General features: G+C 50.8%; 7 protein-coding genes across 7 annotated transcripts; 5 read left to right on the top strand and 2 right to left on the bottom strand.

Annotated features, from left to right (window-relative positions):
• Positions 1-462: 462 nt before the first annotated feature.
• RCC_08750 (uncharacterized protein) lies at positions 463-897 on the top strand (the record flags this gene model as incomplete). The annotated part of the gene is made up of 1 exon (XM_023773996.1): positions 463-897. The coding sequence occupies one exon, from the start codon at positions 463-465 to the stop codon at positions 895-897; it is 435 nt and encodes a 144-aa protein (XP_023629764.1).
• A 1,392-nt stretch (positions 898-2,289) lies between these two features.
• Positions 2,290-3,495, top strand: RCC_08749 (uncharacterized protein; the record flags this gene model as incomplete). The annotated part of the gene is made up of 1 exon (XM_023773995.1): positions 2,290-3,495. One exon carries the CDS (start codon positions 2,290-2,292, stop codon positions 3,493-3,495), a length of 1,206 nt encoding a protein of 401 aa, XP_023629763.1.
• A 1,111-nt stretch (positions 3,496-4,606) lies between these two features.
• On the bottom strand, positions 4,607-6,052 carry RCC_08748 (uncharacterized protein; the record flags this gene model as incomplete). Its single annotated transcript, XM_023773994.1, has 1 exon — positions 4,607-6,052. The coding sequence occupies one exon, from the start codon at positions 6,050-6,052 to the stop codon at positions 4,607-4,609; it is 1,446 nt and encodes a 481-aa protein (XP_023629762.1).
• A 1,932-nt stretch (positions 6,053-7,984) lies between these two features.
• Positions 7,985-8,779, top strand: RCC_08747 (uncharacterized protein; the record flags this gene model as incomplete). The annotated part of the gene is made up of 1 exon (XM_023773993.1): positions 7,985-8,779. One exon carries the CDS (start codon positions 7,985-7,987, stop codon positions 8,777-8,779), a length of 795 nt encoding a protein of 264 aa, XP_023629761.1.
• Positions 8,780-12,153: 3,374 nt separating this feature from the next.
• On the top strand, positions 12,154-13,308 carry RCC_08746 (uncharacterized protein; the record flags this gene model as incomplete). Its single annotated transcript, XM_023773992.1, has 1 exon — positions 12,154-13,308. One exon carries the CDS (start codon positions 12,154-12,156, stop codon positions 13,306-13,308), a length of 1,155 nt encoding a protein of 384 aa, XP_023629760.1.
• A 319-nt stretch (positions 13,309-13,627) lies between these two features.
• RCC_08745 (uncharacterized protein) lies at positions 13,628-14,596 on the top strand (the record flags this gene model as incomplete). The annotated part of the gene is made up of 1 exon (XM_023773991.1): positions 13,628-14,596. One exon carries the CDS (start codon positions 13,628-13,630, stop codon positions 14,594-14,596), a length of 969 nt encoding a protein of 322 aa, XP_023629759.1.
• Positions 14,597-14,934: 338 nt separating this feature from the next.
• RCC_08744 (uncharacterized protein) lies at positions 14,935-15,501 on the bottom strand (the record flags this gene model as incomplete). Its single annotated transcript, XM_023773990.1, has 1 exon — positions 14,935-15,501. One exon carries the CDS (start codon positions 15,499-15,501, stop codon positions 14,935-14,937), a length of 567 nt encoding a protein of 188 aa, XP_023629758.1.
• Between the last annotated feature and the right edge of the window lie 177 nt (positions 15,502-15,678).

Below are 15,678 nucleotides of genomic sequence, written 5' to 3'. Positions count from 1 at the left end.
AGTACACTACTGGTGTTTAGTAAAGGCCAGGGCAAAGTCAGCAAGGCTTCCCTGTTCACTCAGGTAAACTCCCGCTTCCAGTCTGCAACAAGAGATCCTGTGTCGACGATTGTGTTCGCAATCAACAAACAAGCGAGCGCTCAGTTGCTTGTCCCTTCTCTTGGGCACTATCATATCCCGCTTTCGCACCCAGCTCCTTAAAGTGAATTTGTGCCGGATGTCGTCGAAACCCACGCTTCAACGACATCCGGCACAAATTCAAGGCCCTCGAGCGACCTGTGGTTCCTGAAACAAGCCTGGCCAACCAAATCCACGACATCCAGACAGTCGGCAGATCTGCGCGGAGGATCTCAATCTGCAAGTCAACATCACTCCTCGACCTTCCTGATCTCAACGGCGGCCAAACATTACAACGACAGCCACGTAATATCACCCTTACAGACAGCACCGCTCGATCCAACAATGTCTGTATCCTTTCCAACCGGCAGTCGCGAGAATGCACCTCCATCTCAACTCTCTGGTCTTGACCGCACTCAAGACAATTCACTCGAGGACCTTGTTTACCAGCTGATGACTGAAATGTCATCCCTCAAAGACGAGGTCAAGGAGATGAAGGGAACCGTGTCGGCGACCCAAATCAAAGCGGCAGACAGCGCGCGCGAGCTGATGGCAATGAGGAGGGAAATCATTCGCATCAGCAACGAGGGATCCGGCACGCGCGCCAAGTTGATGGCAATGAGGGCATCGAAAGACGCTTGTCGGACAATGCTCGAGACAACCGAGCTGCTCGAAACGGTTCTCACCTATGTGCCACTGTTCGAGTTGACTGTCGTCGTCCCCAGGGTGAACAAGCAGTTCAAAGCTGTTTTGGACTACACCGATCTCTTGCAAGGCTAAATGTGGAAGAAAGCGAGCAGAAGTGGTCGACCATTGGCAACTATCGACTCCGAGTCGTTTGGACCCGGCCTTATCCATGAAATGTTCCGTCCGGTACTGAATGAAGACAGTGAAGAAACCTTGGCTGCCGTGACCTACATCCAACGCCATCTTGTCTACAAATTCGCTGTCAAAACCGGGATCCGCCATCGGTGTTAACCTTTGTGACGCGCTCACCGACTACACGCAGTCTTTCGCTAACGTTCGCTTCCACTTACCGGGCCGGAACCTCACTGCCGAGYCGGTTCGGATACCGTTAACAGTCACCTACGAAGCCTGGTTCTCGAATGAACACTTGTTAGTGAAAGCGAAAGCCAAACTCAAGAAGGCTGCCTTCTCCCCGGTTCGAAGATACAACAACAGCACGATCGGCGGAAAAGCCGAGTCCGACGCGCATCCAGTACGAGACCTACCAAAAACCTTTGCCAGGAAGGTCCGCATTATTGTAGAACTTGAAACGTATTCTGCTACGTTTGAGGAGATTCTGCGCGTGGCGGAGGAGGTCCGTCGAGGACACTCTGAGAACTGGCCGTATGCCATCAGCTCTCGACCAAGTGTATGGGCACAAGGAGGCATCACGTCTCTGCGTGGAATAGATGAAGTGGCGTTCGACCTGATGGCCTCGATACCGGACTACAGGGTCGATCGTGGGTCGTAACATACATGGTACCGGGCGCCCGAGACTGAGTACGAGATTGAGCATGCGAGCAAGGATTGATCGTGGGTGATTTGGATTGACGGTTCAGTTCGATGGTAATGGGATATGTCGACCCGAATCTGTTAGAAAGATCGACAGGACTGATGGATTATGAAAATGGGCAACCAGCGAGGGGGTGAGCTTTCTAGAACAGTACAGGCGCTTTTCCCTTTGATCATAAACAAGTCTCCCGTCTTTCCAACTTTGATATATCTGTCGTCCACAGCTTCTTCTCACAGCCCTTCTTCGCTTGTGCTTTTCGTTTGACTTCACCACAATATGCTCCGCTGCTATATATTATGACTTGTGGCGCTGGCGACATGGAGGAAAGCAGAAATCTAACTTCGCTAGCGGTTTTCGTGGCGTCATCCTCGCTTGGCGTAGAAGACGAGTGAATAGTTAGTGTTGTCTAGGGAACACCGCACATGACCCACTGCGAACTTCCGTCTCCACTTCTGAGGAGATGCAAACTTCCTCAACTTCTATCTTCCGCGACATCACCATCGGGCCATCGCAATCGCATCGAATTCGTCGCCTGGCAGGACGATTACTCTCACGGGCGAAGCTTGGGATATTCAATCCGCAGTTTTGACTTGGACGCGCAAACCCAGTCAGCAAAATATATACGCCACAACAACTGTTAGTCCGACGGCACCATGTCGTCTCCAACGCAGCAGACTTCCTTCGACGCAAGCTTGCCTCAAGAATGCGCCACGCCTGTCTTCACCACTGAGCCCAATGGCATCGACGGCACCCAAGACATGACTCTCAACCTCGTGCAACAACTCATGGCCAGAATGGGAGAACTCGAAAATGAGGTCAAACAGGTTAAACAAGTCCTGCGCGAGTCGGAGAGCAAATCGTTGAGTAGTGCGCAGGAGGTCATGGCTTTGAAGAGGGACTTACTTCAAGTCATCAATGAGAGCTTTGATACGCGCGCAAAGGTGGCGGCTATGAGGTCCGCGAAGGACGCCCGCCGAGTGGTGTTCGGTACGACGGAGCTTGTGGAGAAGATCCTTGCAGAGGTACCCATGAAGGATGTGGTCACTTCTGCACAGCGCATCAACAAGTCTATCAGCAACACCATCAAGTTCTCACGCATTCTCCAGCGGACTCTTTGGAGAGTCAGTGCAAAGGACGGAGGGAAACTGCCAAACGGAACTACCTTGGCAGACCAAGCATACTGCTTTCCCGGATTATGGCACAAGGTGATGCCAAGTGTCGCGCAATTGACTGTGGTGGAGCGTCTCAGTGTTCACATCCAAGGCCATCTTGTCTTCGTTCCAGCTCAGCGACTCCTGCGAATCGGCGTTGATCTGGATACTTCACGTCCTGTGGACTACACACAGTCATTCATCAAGACGCGGATGTTTTCTCAAGATCCTGGTGTCAACAACGGCACTATTGGTTTCAAAGTGCGGATTGCATACGAAATCTCCCGCGCGGAACTATCGAACCAGGAGCGATTTCCTGCGACWCACTCCACGACAGTCCAGGCGGCTAGTGGGGCTTCACAGCACGTTGCCATCAATACACCTCCTGAAAAACGCATACCGAAACACCCAGCGCATTCCGCCCGGATTGTCGCCTACGTAGTCACCACCGCATCGACTTTTGGAGATCTCTTGCGCGTTGCTGAAGAGATCCGCCGCGGACATCCAAAAGACTGGCCTTCCAGCCTCGTTCCGCAACGTTCTTTACCGAACACTTTTCCCGTTTGGGCCCCCGGAGGTATGGGCRGTCTGCGTGGGACGGACGAGCGCGCTGTCGATCTGATGACTTCAGTTCCAACGTACCGCCTGGACGGAGAGACTCCAGATGTGTGGTATCGCGCTCGCTCCGTAGCTGTCAAGAAAGCTTGAGTGGATGTTCAGGAGGCAAAGCCTGGAGTGAGACTCATGAACAGGGAGGATGTTTTGAACTTTATGGGTATGAAACGCGTTGGATAGCGGGTTGGAATCGCCAGCATTCTCACCGGCGATGCTCACTCGGTGGATTTGAGGCTTTCAAAAAGAATAGGGGATGGCGTTTTGTGGAATCTATGACACGCGAAACTGATCCTTATCTATGCGCTGAACAACAAAATGATCTCACCCATGTCTAATCATACACTCCCGCCTCCCAGCATACTGATCTCGTTCGTCCCAGTCTCGACATAGATTCAACCGTAAGTTCGTACCCTTGTCAATGGCTCGGCTCGTTCGCCTTTTCTCGTTATCTCGTTTCTAGTAGAGACTTCCTATCGCAAAGTCCCCGGAACATTCTAGGACGTGATGAACAGAGAGTAAGTTGTCGCGGGTGAATGACAACTTGACTACGACGTCGGTGTCTTCAAACATGACGGAGAATCCTGGGTCCTTGGGATGCGAAGTATCCTATGCCACTGGACTCTTGCACCGCTGTACAATCCAGCATAATACGCCCCAGTGGCTGGACTGTAAAATGGTGTCCTTAGCAACTATACCAGTGCTTGTACCATATATCCAGATTTATATGCTATGGACAGCAGCAATGCAACTTCCATTTGCAAACTATTGATCAACATGCGATAGGACAATGAAGCGTTTTGTGTGTGAGAATGCAAGTATTGCAAGGTCTTTCACGACAGTTCGTTGAGAGGCCGAGTGTTTAGCTGGTCGACAGCTGAGACTTCTAGAATACGTCCAGGCGGCGTTACAAGCTACTGTGTGGGATATGACTGTCGGTCAGTTGTCTTGCAGATTGTGCAAAAAAGGCAAGCGTGTTGGGATAACTTCGTTTACGAAAGGCTGCACGAGAGGCTTTTGCAGACCAAGTTCGAATGTAGATGATTAGCAGGCCCGTCACAGCTATCACACGGAGGTAAGGTACCCTACTGAAAGCAATGTTGACATACTACCTTCAAGAACCTCCAAGAGACGCCGCGATGATACATTTTCCAAAAGTTTCAAAAACCAATCTTGGGCCATGCACCTACCGAACAGTACAGTTGCATCACGCCATCCTGACCAAATGCAACCATTCCTTCGACGCAGCAACAAAGTCCGCCGCAACAGGTCCTCCACCTTCGAAATCCTTCTCCCACGGCACATCGTCATGGTTCAGCGTAAGACATGTCCAGAAACCGATCCCATCGCTGTCTTTCGCCGCATGAGCGTCCTCAAACTCGGCCGTTGGGAAGTTCAAGTCAATGGAACGACGACACTCTCTCACAATAGAAGTCACCACTTCGGTAAAAGAGTCCCAGAAGTCAATACCTTCGTTATCAACCGCTTGATGCCAAAGCCACCTCGTTTGATTTTTCAGTTCCTTCACCTGGTCGTCATTATCGGTCTTCCACATCTTGTAGGCTCTGACCATGATTCGAGATCCTGCATCCGCAAACTGCTGGCCCCAGATATCACGGGCGAGAGCACCACCGAGCACGTGAGGTGGTGAGTATGACCATATCACCCCTGTTGGACTCCAAGATCGGCTATCGTTCCACCTCATTGACTTCGCCAGATGGTTCGATCTCCTGTAGGGGCCTCCGCCGGAAGGTCGGGGGGCTACTTGCAATGGCGGCAAGTCTCGCATCAGACGCTTGGAGACAATCTCAAGGCGGTTGAATTGAGGACCATATGTCGCCCAAAATTCATCTTGTGACATTTCCAGACTCCTCAATGCACTAGCCATCGAGGGGCCTGGTGGATCATTTTGATCAAATGTATGATCCCAAGTGTAATGCGTATGATTGAAGATGCGGCCAACAATGTGCCGGACGGCATCAAAATACAAATCTCTGCTTCTTAGTCGCTTTCCAATGTAGCAGATCGCAAGGCATTCAGCCTGCACAGTACTCCAGAATCGGTCGGTACGATCAAACCCATCGGCAATCCTTGGCAGGACAACGTCCTGGCGAACATAGTACTGGGAATAGGCGCAAATATTCGCAACCCTTTCAGCGATCGGAAGAATTGGGATAGCAAATCTCTCTTTGGGATTGAAGTTGTTCGACGGTGACCCAACGATCGGGTCTGGCGAGAAAGATGCCAGGTTGAGGGCACTGCCATAGAGTAGCCCGAGAAGACTCCCCATCTCAATTACGAAATCTTCGAGAATGTTGTTGTTGGATGATCTTATAGAGAAACGGCTTTCTGGGCTGAAAATGCTTGATTCGCGGTGCCAAGTGTGAACGTTGGGAGACGTGTTTCGCCAATCGCGGAAAAGCTCTTTCTCCTTTTCATCAGATAGATCGGATTTGCAGAAGTGGACTAAGTTGCGACAGCGTAGGATTTGTTTCTCCTCCGGATGCTCGGTTTGCTTCAGCATGATGGTGTTCTCGACAAGGCCGGTTGAAAGAATGAAGATGGTCTTGCTCAATCCTGTGGCGGGATCTTTGACTTGGAACGCTCCGTCATGGAGATATCCGTCCTTCAAGCCGCCACCAAGACCGGGCATGTGTTCGATGAGAATTCTCTTGTGGAGTAACAGCCAAGATCTCGGATCAGATCGTAGCTTGATGATTACATCTCCGTCTTGGAATCGTAGAGTGTGTAGCCAGTTTGGTGTTGATGTATTCGGGTATCGATCTAAAGGGGAGTAGGTTGAAGAAGACATTCGTCGAAGCTCGTAAGATCTGTGCTCCCAGATAGTCCTGGAGGAAAGATCGCAGATACTACTTGAACAGCTGGCAGCAAACGACTCAATCAGCGCCCAGCCTGTCTGAGTCAATCGAGACGCTTCTAGGTAGTTCTGTGATCGTTGACTTGCTAATCTGGCAAGGGAAGACCCTAGAAAAGATTTCTTGAAAGAACTCCGGCCTTCTAGCTTGCCACAGTTGATTAGCCGGGATCTGAAAGAAGTCAGTGATTGTACATGTTTGGATAGCAAACTCCAAGTGAGTACACTTCGATCACAGACGATGCCTAGTACATACAACCATATCGTATTGTGTTTGTTGAAAAAGAAGCTGAGCCTCGAGGCAAAACATTGCCGTGTGCTGGTATGTGGGAGAGCCACGAACAAGTCCAATCTGTCCTTAAGGACGCAAGAAAGTCTGCGAAACCTGCAAAGTGTGTCGTGTATCGGCATCTGATGAGCTTTATCGAGACCGAAGATCCCGCCATCTGTTTTAGTCGATGCCTTGCTCCAGGTCTACCAAGCTCAACATGCCAAGGCTTACCGCATTCCCTGTACGCATGCAACAAGGTCTCATCGCTGGGAAGATACAGTGTGCTCCACAAGCAAACATACCGCATCTGACGAATCTGGTCGTTTGATTGACTGATCAAACAGCCAAACCGGTTTGATAGTCCTGTGTGCCCAGTATGGTTCGACGGCAGTTTGGCGATAGAATCCTCTCAAACAGCTTCTTTGGGTTGGCAAACGAGCTTTGAAAAGTCTTAGTTTGTTGATTGATTGGCAAAATCATCAAGCCATCGAGGCATCAGCGAACCGTGCTCTGTTTGTTCGGCCTGCCAATACCATATGACGGCCTGAGCAATGTCCTGGCCAAGAAAGGATGAATGGTCGATTCACCGAAGCCGACTGACCTTGCGAACGTTTTCCCAGTGCGATGAGATCTGTCGTGATGGCAAGCCCCTACCCTCTTTCATGTTATTCCTTCGCACTAGCTCTTGCCGCCAGTTACCATCAGACTTCGAAAGTATATCCACTCAGACTTGCTTATGCTTGTTCAGATTCGAGAAGCCCGTCAGTCTTCTATATGGCCCGTCTCGTTCCCTCATGCGCCGGAGACTGGTGATTGATCCTGTTGCCGTCCGGAGAATGTTATCAGGAGAGGCTCACCAGCGCCGTCTGCGCCGCATGGAGTACTGACACTATCCCGGCTATCTCGATAGCTCCTTCTAGTTCAGATATTACCAGAAGGGCACCGATAACTATTGCTCGCTCTTCGAGTATACCTCAAACAAGCACCCTGTGTAAGATGATCCAATGGCTACCGTCTGTCCACTCATACGACATGGATGAGCCGACTTGATGATGCCACGTGCGCTTACCGCAGGTGTCCGATGAGTTGTTAGGAGGTGGTCGCACGATGGGTGCTGCCTTGGGATGGTGGATGATTGTTCTTTTGCACGAGCGTCGCAGCCCAAGTAATCTTCGTCACGAGCGTTACGGATCGAGAGATCGGCGTCACGAGCGCTCGAGCTCGAGGAATTGTCGTCACGAGGGATCGTCGTCACGCGCCTCGAAAACCGAGCTTTGTAATCTTCAAGAGCGACTTATCAGCCGCGTGTTTCATTACAACACCACTCTCACCCCACAGTCCCTCACCAACACACATCAACTCGTCGGCACTTGGACTATCCACCTTTCGATACCGACCCTCACACACAGCCCGATCACACCACTCAGCAACTCATCATCATGGACGCATACGCTCTTCACGACAATTTCTCCGCTCTTTGCTTCATAGGCATCCCGACGCCAGCAGGTGAAGCTGTGCCAAACACGACCGCTATCGATGCTCAAGATCCGCTGGACTGCGAGAAGGATGCGGTGCAGGCCCCAGACACCGGAAAAGCATACTCGGCAATAGAAAGGTTCATGTCGACCCAAGAGCTGTTTGAGATGCCGCTGAAATACTTCGGCCCAGCAACTCTGCCGCGCCATCGGCGAGTCTGTAAACACTGGCGGAGGACGATCGAGGGGAGCAGCATGAGAAAGACCTTGTTCCTCGAGGCAGAGACCGGCAAGACCAACAAGAACACCGATTCGCAGGCACGCACATGGACTCACAACGACGCAATCCTCAAAGAACCTCAGCTGGTCATCCGTTATACCAAAGCTCCATTAGACGAATTCCGGATGAACTTCATCGAAGACCCCGATCAGGTGCACCCCAAGGACATCCGCCTGAAGATGTTCCTAACACAGCCGCCTTGCACCGATCTCGAGGTCTGCATTATCTCTCGCGACAGAGCCACTCCAGCCGCGTGTTTCAAGACTTTGGGGCGCGCTTACCCGGGTGAACGTTACCTGGGATACTTAAAGGGAAAAGTTCACAACGATGATGGCATAACCCTGGGCGATGTCGTTGGCAAGTTTCGTCGGAGAGTTGGAGATCAGTTTGAGTGGCAGTCGCTGGGTGATTGGGTACTTGCACATCTTTGTCTCCCGACACCGAAGKCTTCATCGGAGGAGGAGGATAAGAAGGAATGAAGTGAGGGAGAAGTGGCTGCCAAAGGCTAGCTCATTGAATAGAGAACTGGCGTAGGCCTCGGGCCGAGGGATAAAATCATATACTGTGGTGGATTGGATGCATGAGCAAAGACTCTCCACTGCACTTCAGTTGCGGCTGGAATACAGCGCTTGAACCGAGATGAATCAGCCCGTATGGGATCAGCTCGATGTTTGCAGGGAACTAGCTGTCAATCGAATTCTGCAATTAACATGGTTTCTCTTTGGATCGCCAGCTCTCTCGGTGAGGTTGCGAACAGTCTTGCAAAGATATACGGCTGCAGTAGCTCCCAAAGTAATGGCTCTGCCCAGAGGGTGGTTGAGGATTGAAAGCATGATTATTCTACTCGCTTGCTTTCGCCGTTGGATCTCTCTTATTTCTCACTCCGATTATAAGAGCGGCTGGGTCGGTAAGGCCGCGCCGCAAATTGGACATGCAGGGTCTTTTTTTGATGATACACGACTTCTCTCTTCAACCCCAGAATATCAGACTGGTCTATTCCACCACCAGAAGACCGTCACTGCCGTCGGGAAAAGCTCGCCAAGGTAGAGCTCCGCAGGGATTATTGTTCTCTGTTCATGGCTGGTCTGTGCCAAAGGCTTCATCCTTGCAACCAGAGCTGCCTTGACCAACCGATGCGCAAGCATGACTGCTGCAGATTCATCGTCATAGCTGCAGACCCATCAACAATGGCCTCAAGACCAGATGCCCCCTCTCCAGGTCATGGACGTCCAGCAATGATATCGCCACTCTACATCACTTCCTCACCGCCACCGTCCCCTCCACCACCAGCGACAGCGACTGATCGGATCCGATACGGTCCAGACACCTATATGGCCTGGAGTATCCATTTCCGAGCGGACCGGCGTAACTCGGACTGCGAAGATTGGACAGCTCGTACAAGTGATCTTGCGGTATCTCCCGCTAGGCCATCTGTACAGACTGAAGGTGGCCAGCAAGCAGTGGAACCTGTCTTTCAAAGACAAAGTACTGCGGAAGGCTCTCTTCTTGGACGCTGAAGATAGCGTTGGCGACCGTGGGCTGGATCTTGAGCAGGTACGCGCCTGGCCAGAAGAAAGTAAAATGCCTCCACAAAAAGCGTTTATCGGTAATGATGCTCTATACCAGGCGGAGATGAGTTCCCACCAACGCTTTGCGACCGAGGGCTTCCTTGAATTCATCAACTGTCCCTTGTTGGCCAGAGATGACAACGCGAGCAYGGAATGCTTCTTCACTCAACTACCAGCCCGCTCAGTAATGCTCAGAGGCAGTTTTCCGCGCTGATTGAGCCGAGCGAGGGCCGGATGGCAACACTCCTCAAATGTTTCACTTGCCTGACTCTCCTTGAGGCTGACGGGATTGGATTCAAGGTGTTGTGAAGGAGTTCCTGAAAATGACTTAGCAGGACCACATGAAACTGGTCGATACTAAACCGAGAACAGACAGGATCCGATCGCTCATTGTCCTTCGTTGGTTTGTTACTGAACTTCTATCGGAGCCGGAGTGGATCGCGGAGTGGAAGGGACAGTGCAGGGATCTTCGGACAGTGATGGTCTGGTGGAATTAGAGAATCGAAAAGAGATACACAGGTGTAATGACGGCACCTAAAAATCTCTTTGAGACTTATTTCCTCCTCCGACGTCAGGTGATGTAGCCTGCTTCTACAGCAGGGACCTCTCTTGYAGCCTTCTTGGTCCGAGGAACCAGCTACATTTGGCATTGCTCAGTAGCCCGGTCTTGATTCAAGGAGGAGGCATGCAGCATGCTCCTCGACAGCTCCATTATTCGACCTCCTACACCTTGCCCAAATACCGTGGTACTGCACTGCACGAAGAATTATGGAGCCTGGAGACTACCTTTTTACCGGTCACAATCGACCCGATCGCCATTACTGCAACACGAAAGCGAAAAGCATCGTCCTTTGTGATGCTCCAACTACCTATCGAATCGCCCGGCTGTCTTTCCTCCGAAGTGCACATGTCGACTGTCGAGCAGAGTCGTCAACCTACTACCGGTTGAGCTTGCGAGCCTCAATTTCCCACCTCTTACCCGTCTCTAGACCTTACTGGTGCCAGGAGGTTTGATCACCAAAGAACAGAACAGCAAATGAACAAACATCTTACAGTCGACGCCATGATGCTGCACTGGATCAGGCACTGCAGCTCGTGAACCATTCTACTGCTGCACATATTTGCCGTCAACTTGCTCTTCGTAGCCAGCGGAGGTGCGTCCTGCATGATCGATCGCGCAGGGACCCTCGCAGGCATGAGATGAAAGATAAGGCCACTTGCACGCAGGATTGGCACAGAATATCGAGCCTCAGCCGAAGCTCGCTGCTCCAAGTTGTGGGTGCACCTTCTGTGCCATCCCTGGCCGCGCCAAAACCAGAACCGCAAGGACGAGGGGCCCAAGTCCCAAAGTGGCTCAGATCGAAGAAATGATGCTAGAATCTTAAATACCAACAAGCCTTGCAAGAATAACCACAATCAAGATGACCTGGGGTCGAATCATCCAAGGGAAACTTTCCGTTCCTCGAGTCAAAGATCAGTCTAACCGACGTCGTGCTATTCCAAAGAACCGTCGCTCGGTGCAAAGCCCCGTCGACAAAACGCTTTGCTTCGAAGCTAATGTCTTTTTAGCCGGCGACAACAACCTACGTCTCTCATACCCAATGACTTGACGTCCAATCGCAGACACTATGCTTACCATCGAGCTGTATGTCGCCCGGAACATGACTGCGGATGTCGTTCCAAAGATCAAGAATGATTGTGGACGAATTGCGTACGGTGGTTCAGGACTGGAAGTCTCCTGGCCATCATGGAACGCAGACGGATTCTTACTGTTCTGAAGATGCTTTCGAGGAATATCGCATGCACTGGAGCCGCACACGGATCAAATTCTGGACCGGAAACGTGGGTGTAAAAAATAAGAGCAGTATTTTCCAGATACCAGTCTATCTTCCCGTCGCGCTGTTCCAAAGCACCTGTTTACGAGACATGAATGTCAGTGAGTGTCGACGCAATACCGCCCACGGATTGAGAAGCATGGCCCATCAAAGCAGTTCTTTATGACAACTCATCAACAAAGGATGCCCAGTGTCAGACCGGCAAAACTCTTTGAGGAATGTCTCGAACGCCGGAAATGGGCTGATACAATGCTGGTTCCGAATGCGGTGTGTACGCAACCTTGGTACTTCGCCGCACTCCCCGTTATGGTCGCCTCTCTTATTGCAATCCGCTCGATCGTGTGCGAGACATCATAGACGTCCGATTCTTGCTGAGAGCTCTCATCAACAGCATTACCTAGAAGCCATACAGATCACTATTTTAYCCTCTAATCCACCCTTCATCTCAAAATGGCCAGGTCCACGAAGCGCCTCCAGCGTCCCAGAAACTCCACCAAAACCCCTTACAACCCTCCAGCACCAAGATGCATAGGCCACCAATCCTGCAACAAGCAAACCTGCAGCCACGCATGCTGCAAAGCATCCCTCCCAATCCGTAAAACCGCCCAAGAAATCCGACAAAAAAGCTCATCACCCGATGACAACTATGCACCCGCTGCTCCTCTAATACCCAGATGCATAGGCCACCAATCCTGCAACAAGCAAACCTGTATTCACAAATGCTGCAAAGCATCCCTTTCAATCCGTAAAACCGCTAAAGTAATGAGACAAGGAAGCTCATCGCCCGATGATAACCATACACCGGCTCCTTCCCTGCCCCTCATACCGCTCAGAGGACTCACGGAGACGATTCTACAGCATCTAACTCCTAGAGATATCCAAGCTTGCATCAATAACAACGATGACTGGGCCGGCTTCTTCTCCCTTTCGAAATTCAAACAAGTGAGGTTTCTAGAAGCAGATACTACAAAACTCGCCCCCGATGAAACTCGAGGAGAGCGATGGGAATGGAAAACCTGCGTGGCGAGAAAATACAACGWTTTAATTTTCTATGAGAAACGCGAGTATCCAGATGCCATACAACTTCTCCTTCGACACGATCCCTTACAAGTCCGACATGATGATTTCATGTTGAAGATGGTCATCACACAACCTCCAGTGGAGAAAGTTTATATTCGGGTAGAGATGTTTAGTCCTGGAACTTTTCTATATGAAGGAAAGGAAAAGAGGGAGAACTYTCATGATGCGTTGGAGATTTCGGTGTCTGGAGGTGTGACGTGGAAGGATGTTGTTGCGAGGTTCAGGACTGTTAGACAGCAGCTTTGGGAAGCGAATCCTGGGAGGACGTTTGATCCGAATTTTACGAGGGTGGATATGGAGGGGTCTTTGGTGCTTTTGGATTGTGCGTTTAAGTTTATACTGCCTGTGCCTGCGCCTAGGTGGGTGAGGGAGTTGAAGGAGAGTTTGCATGGGAAAGAGGAAGAGGATGGTGCTGGAGAGGTTGGAGGGAAAGATTTGATCGAGGAGACTGTGGATGATGTTGGTGGAGAGGCGGTGGGGGCTTTGAAGGCGGATGAAGACTATGATATGGATCAGGATTGGTAGAGATTGGGTTGAGGTATATAGTATCAATGAAGCAAGTCAACCTCAATCCTCATGGCAGCAATCATTGAAGTTCTCTCCGTCGATTGATGGATCCGTTGCAGACCTCAAATCGTATCAGAGTGCTCAAGATCCAGAACAAAGAGTTGGTATTAGTTCGCCTTCCAGGATCTTAGCCGCATCCGGCGTATCGACCTCCTCGTCAACCATCACTGCCCATCAAAGATAGTTGCACGAGCAATGATCTTCGTGCAATACATTTAAAACAGCCACTACCTCAAGTACAGCTATCATTCAACCTATCACCTCACGAATCCTCTCAATGTCCTCATCTCCAGGAGGCTGCACATACTGGCTCTGCAAGCCAGCGACCTGCGGCCACCCATGCATCTTCAACACCCCATTCATCCCCGACGAAGAACAAGAATCCGAAGCAGACCCAGAAGCCCAGTACAGCGATGATGATGAAATGCCAGACGTCTGGAATCAGATGATCAACGATCCCGACCCAATCCGCCACGGAGACGACTACGAGCCACCCCTTCCAATAATCCTAGACGAAATAGAGGGTTGCAACCAAGTCATCAACACTCTTGAACTTCGAGACATGATCCTCAAATACCTTTCCCCCGCAAACATCTACGAGTTAAAACGAGTAAATGGTTCATGGAGAACAGCCATTGAAGCGCGAAATTTCAAAAAAGCATTATATCGCAAACCAGACCTCAGAGATGTTGAAATCCCTCCAGTACCCGAACTCTTCGCTGTCCCAGAGACTCCGAGATTTTATAACGATGCTGTTTTTCAGTTGGGAGATACTGGGACATGGGAACTACCGCTTTTTTTCCTGTATGATCCTTTACTGATGGAGGAGGATCATGCGTTGTATACTTCGTATATTACACAACCTCCTAGCACGAGTGTGACGTTTCGGATTGTGGTTGAATGGGCTAGTTTTGATCCGAGAGGGAATCGGGAGTGGGTTCAAGAAGCGAAATCGGAATTTGAAATTTCTAATGCCAGGGGTGTGAGAGTTGGGAATCTTGTGAAGAGGTGTATGAGGTTTGCTGATCGGTGGGTTATGCCGATAGGGGCTGTTAGGGAAGTTGATGTGGATAGGTCGAGGATTTTGGTGGATGATTCGGTTGTTCCTGATGATGCTGTTGTTCCTGAGTGGATTTTGGGGTGGAGGCAGAGGTCTAGGAATGCTTTTGAGGGGCGACATCAATTTGATGATGGGGATGATGAGATTTATGATGAAGAGGAGGATGATGATCGTATGGAGGAGTGAGAGGGTCTTGATGCTGTTATGTCGTGCTAGCTACATGTTCGTGTCTAGTTGAAGGTATTAACTGAGGTTCTACCATTCATAGAGCACAATATCTGGCAATCTCCTGCACCTTCTGCTCCCACTATCAAGAACATGAACAGTCTTTCCACCGATACATTTTTCGTACAATCCAGTGTGATTTGCCGAGGAGAGGCGGAAACTCTTCGACAGATGCTCGATGACTGAGTTGTGTTTTCCGCTCGCTAAAAATCCACAGGTTAGCCGGTGGGAGCGCGCGGACGTTTGTGAGAACAACTCACTTGACTGATCATGCCTTGAATTTATTCCCGGCCGCTCGGTCACCATAGACCAACGATCGCACGCCCCCACAAGTCCTTCCTAGCATTCTCGACCTCGAAGTACTTGAGGATGTGCTTCACTTTGACTCCGTCTTTTTCGACCACCTCGCCTCTTTGAGCTGGGCGCTGATATTCAGAGACCCAGAACTGCAAGGGTTCACTCTTGGGATAGCTTTGTTTGTCATGCTGATACACTTTGATGCAGTTGATGGGTGGATCAGTGATGAGCATCTCGCGGCGAAGATCTTTGAGGCCGAACGAGTTCCGGTGGAAGATCATTTGAAGAGGTTCGCTCCCAGTGAAGGGGATGACTGGCTTCATTTCGACGGTGAATTTGACAGAGCCCTCGCTTAATATCTCCGCCACACGTTGCCTGCCGAAGGTGTCGATGACCCCCTTGTTGGACATGAGCGAAAGGGCGACTTTCATTCCTGGCGAGGGCACGTCGACCGCAGCCTTCCAGGCGTTGGAGACTTGGCGACAGCGGACGATGGCTGGTGGTGGGAGATGCTGCAGGATGTCCTGGAGTAGCTCCAGCGTTCCGAAGGTCCGCGGGGTGGCAGACATGGTTGCCAATGAGGGAGGTGTAAGTGAAAAGCGGGAAAATCGATGTCGAGTTTGTTGTAATCGACGGAACTGCAGGGCTGAGCGGGCCGCAAGGGTGGCCAGCGACAGTTCGTGACCACGGCTGAGCCCGTTTCCGACAGTGACGTGATCGCCTGACGAGTGGTCATGAGTCATGAC

Source organism: Ramularia collo-cygni (genome assembly GCF_900074925.1).
Source record: "Ramularia collo-cygni strain URUG2 genome assembly, contig: RCC_scaffold15, whole genome shotgun sequence".
NCBI classification, from domain to species: domain Eukaryota; kingdom Fungi; phylum Ascomycota; class Dothideomycetes; order Mycosphaerellales; family Mycosphaerellaceae; genus Ramularia; species Ramularia collo-cygni.
The sequence above is the reverse complement of the archived record's forward strand: the minus strand, read 5'-3'. Positions and strand labels throughout refer to the sequence as shown.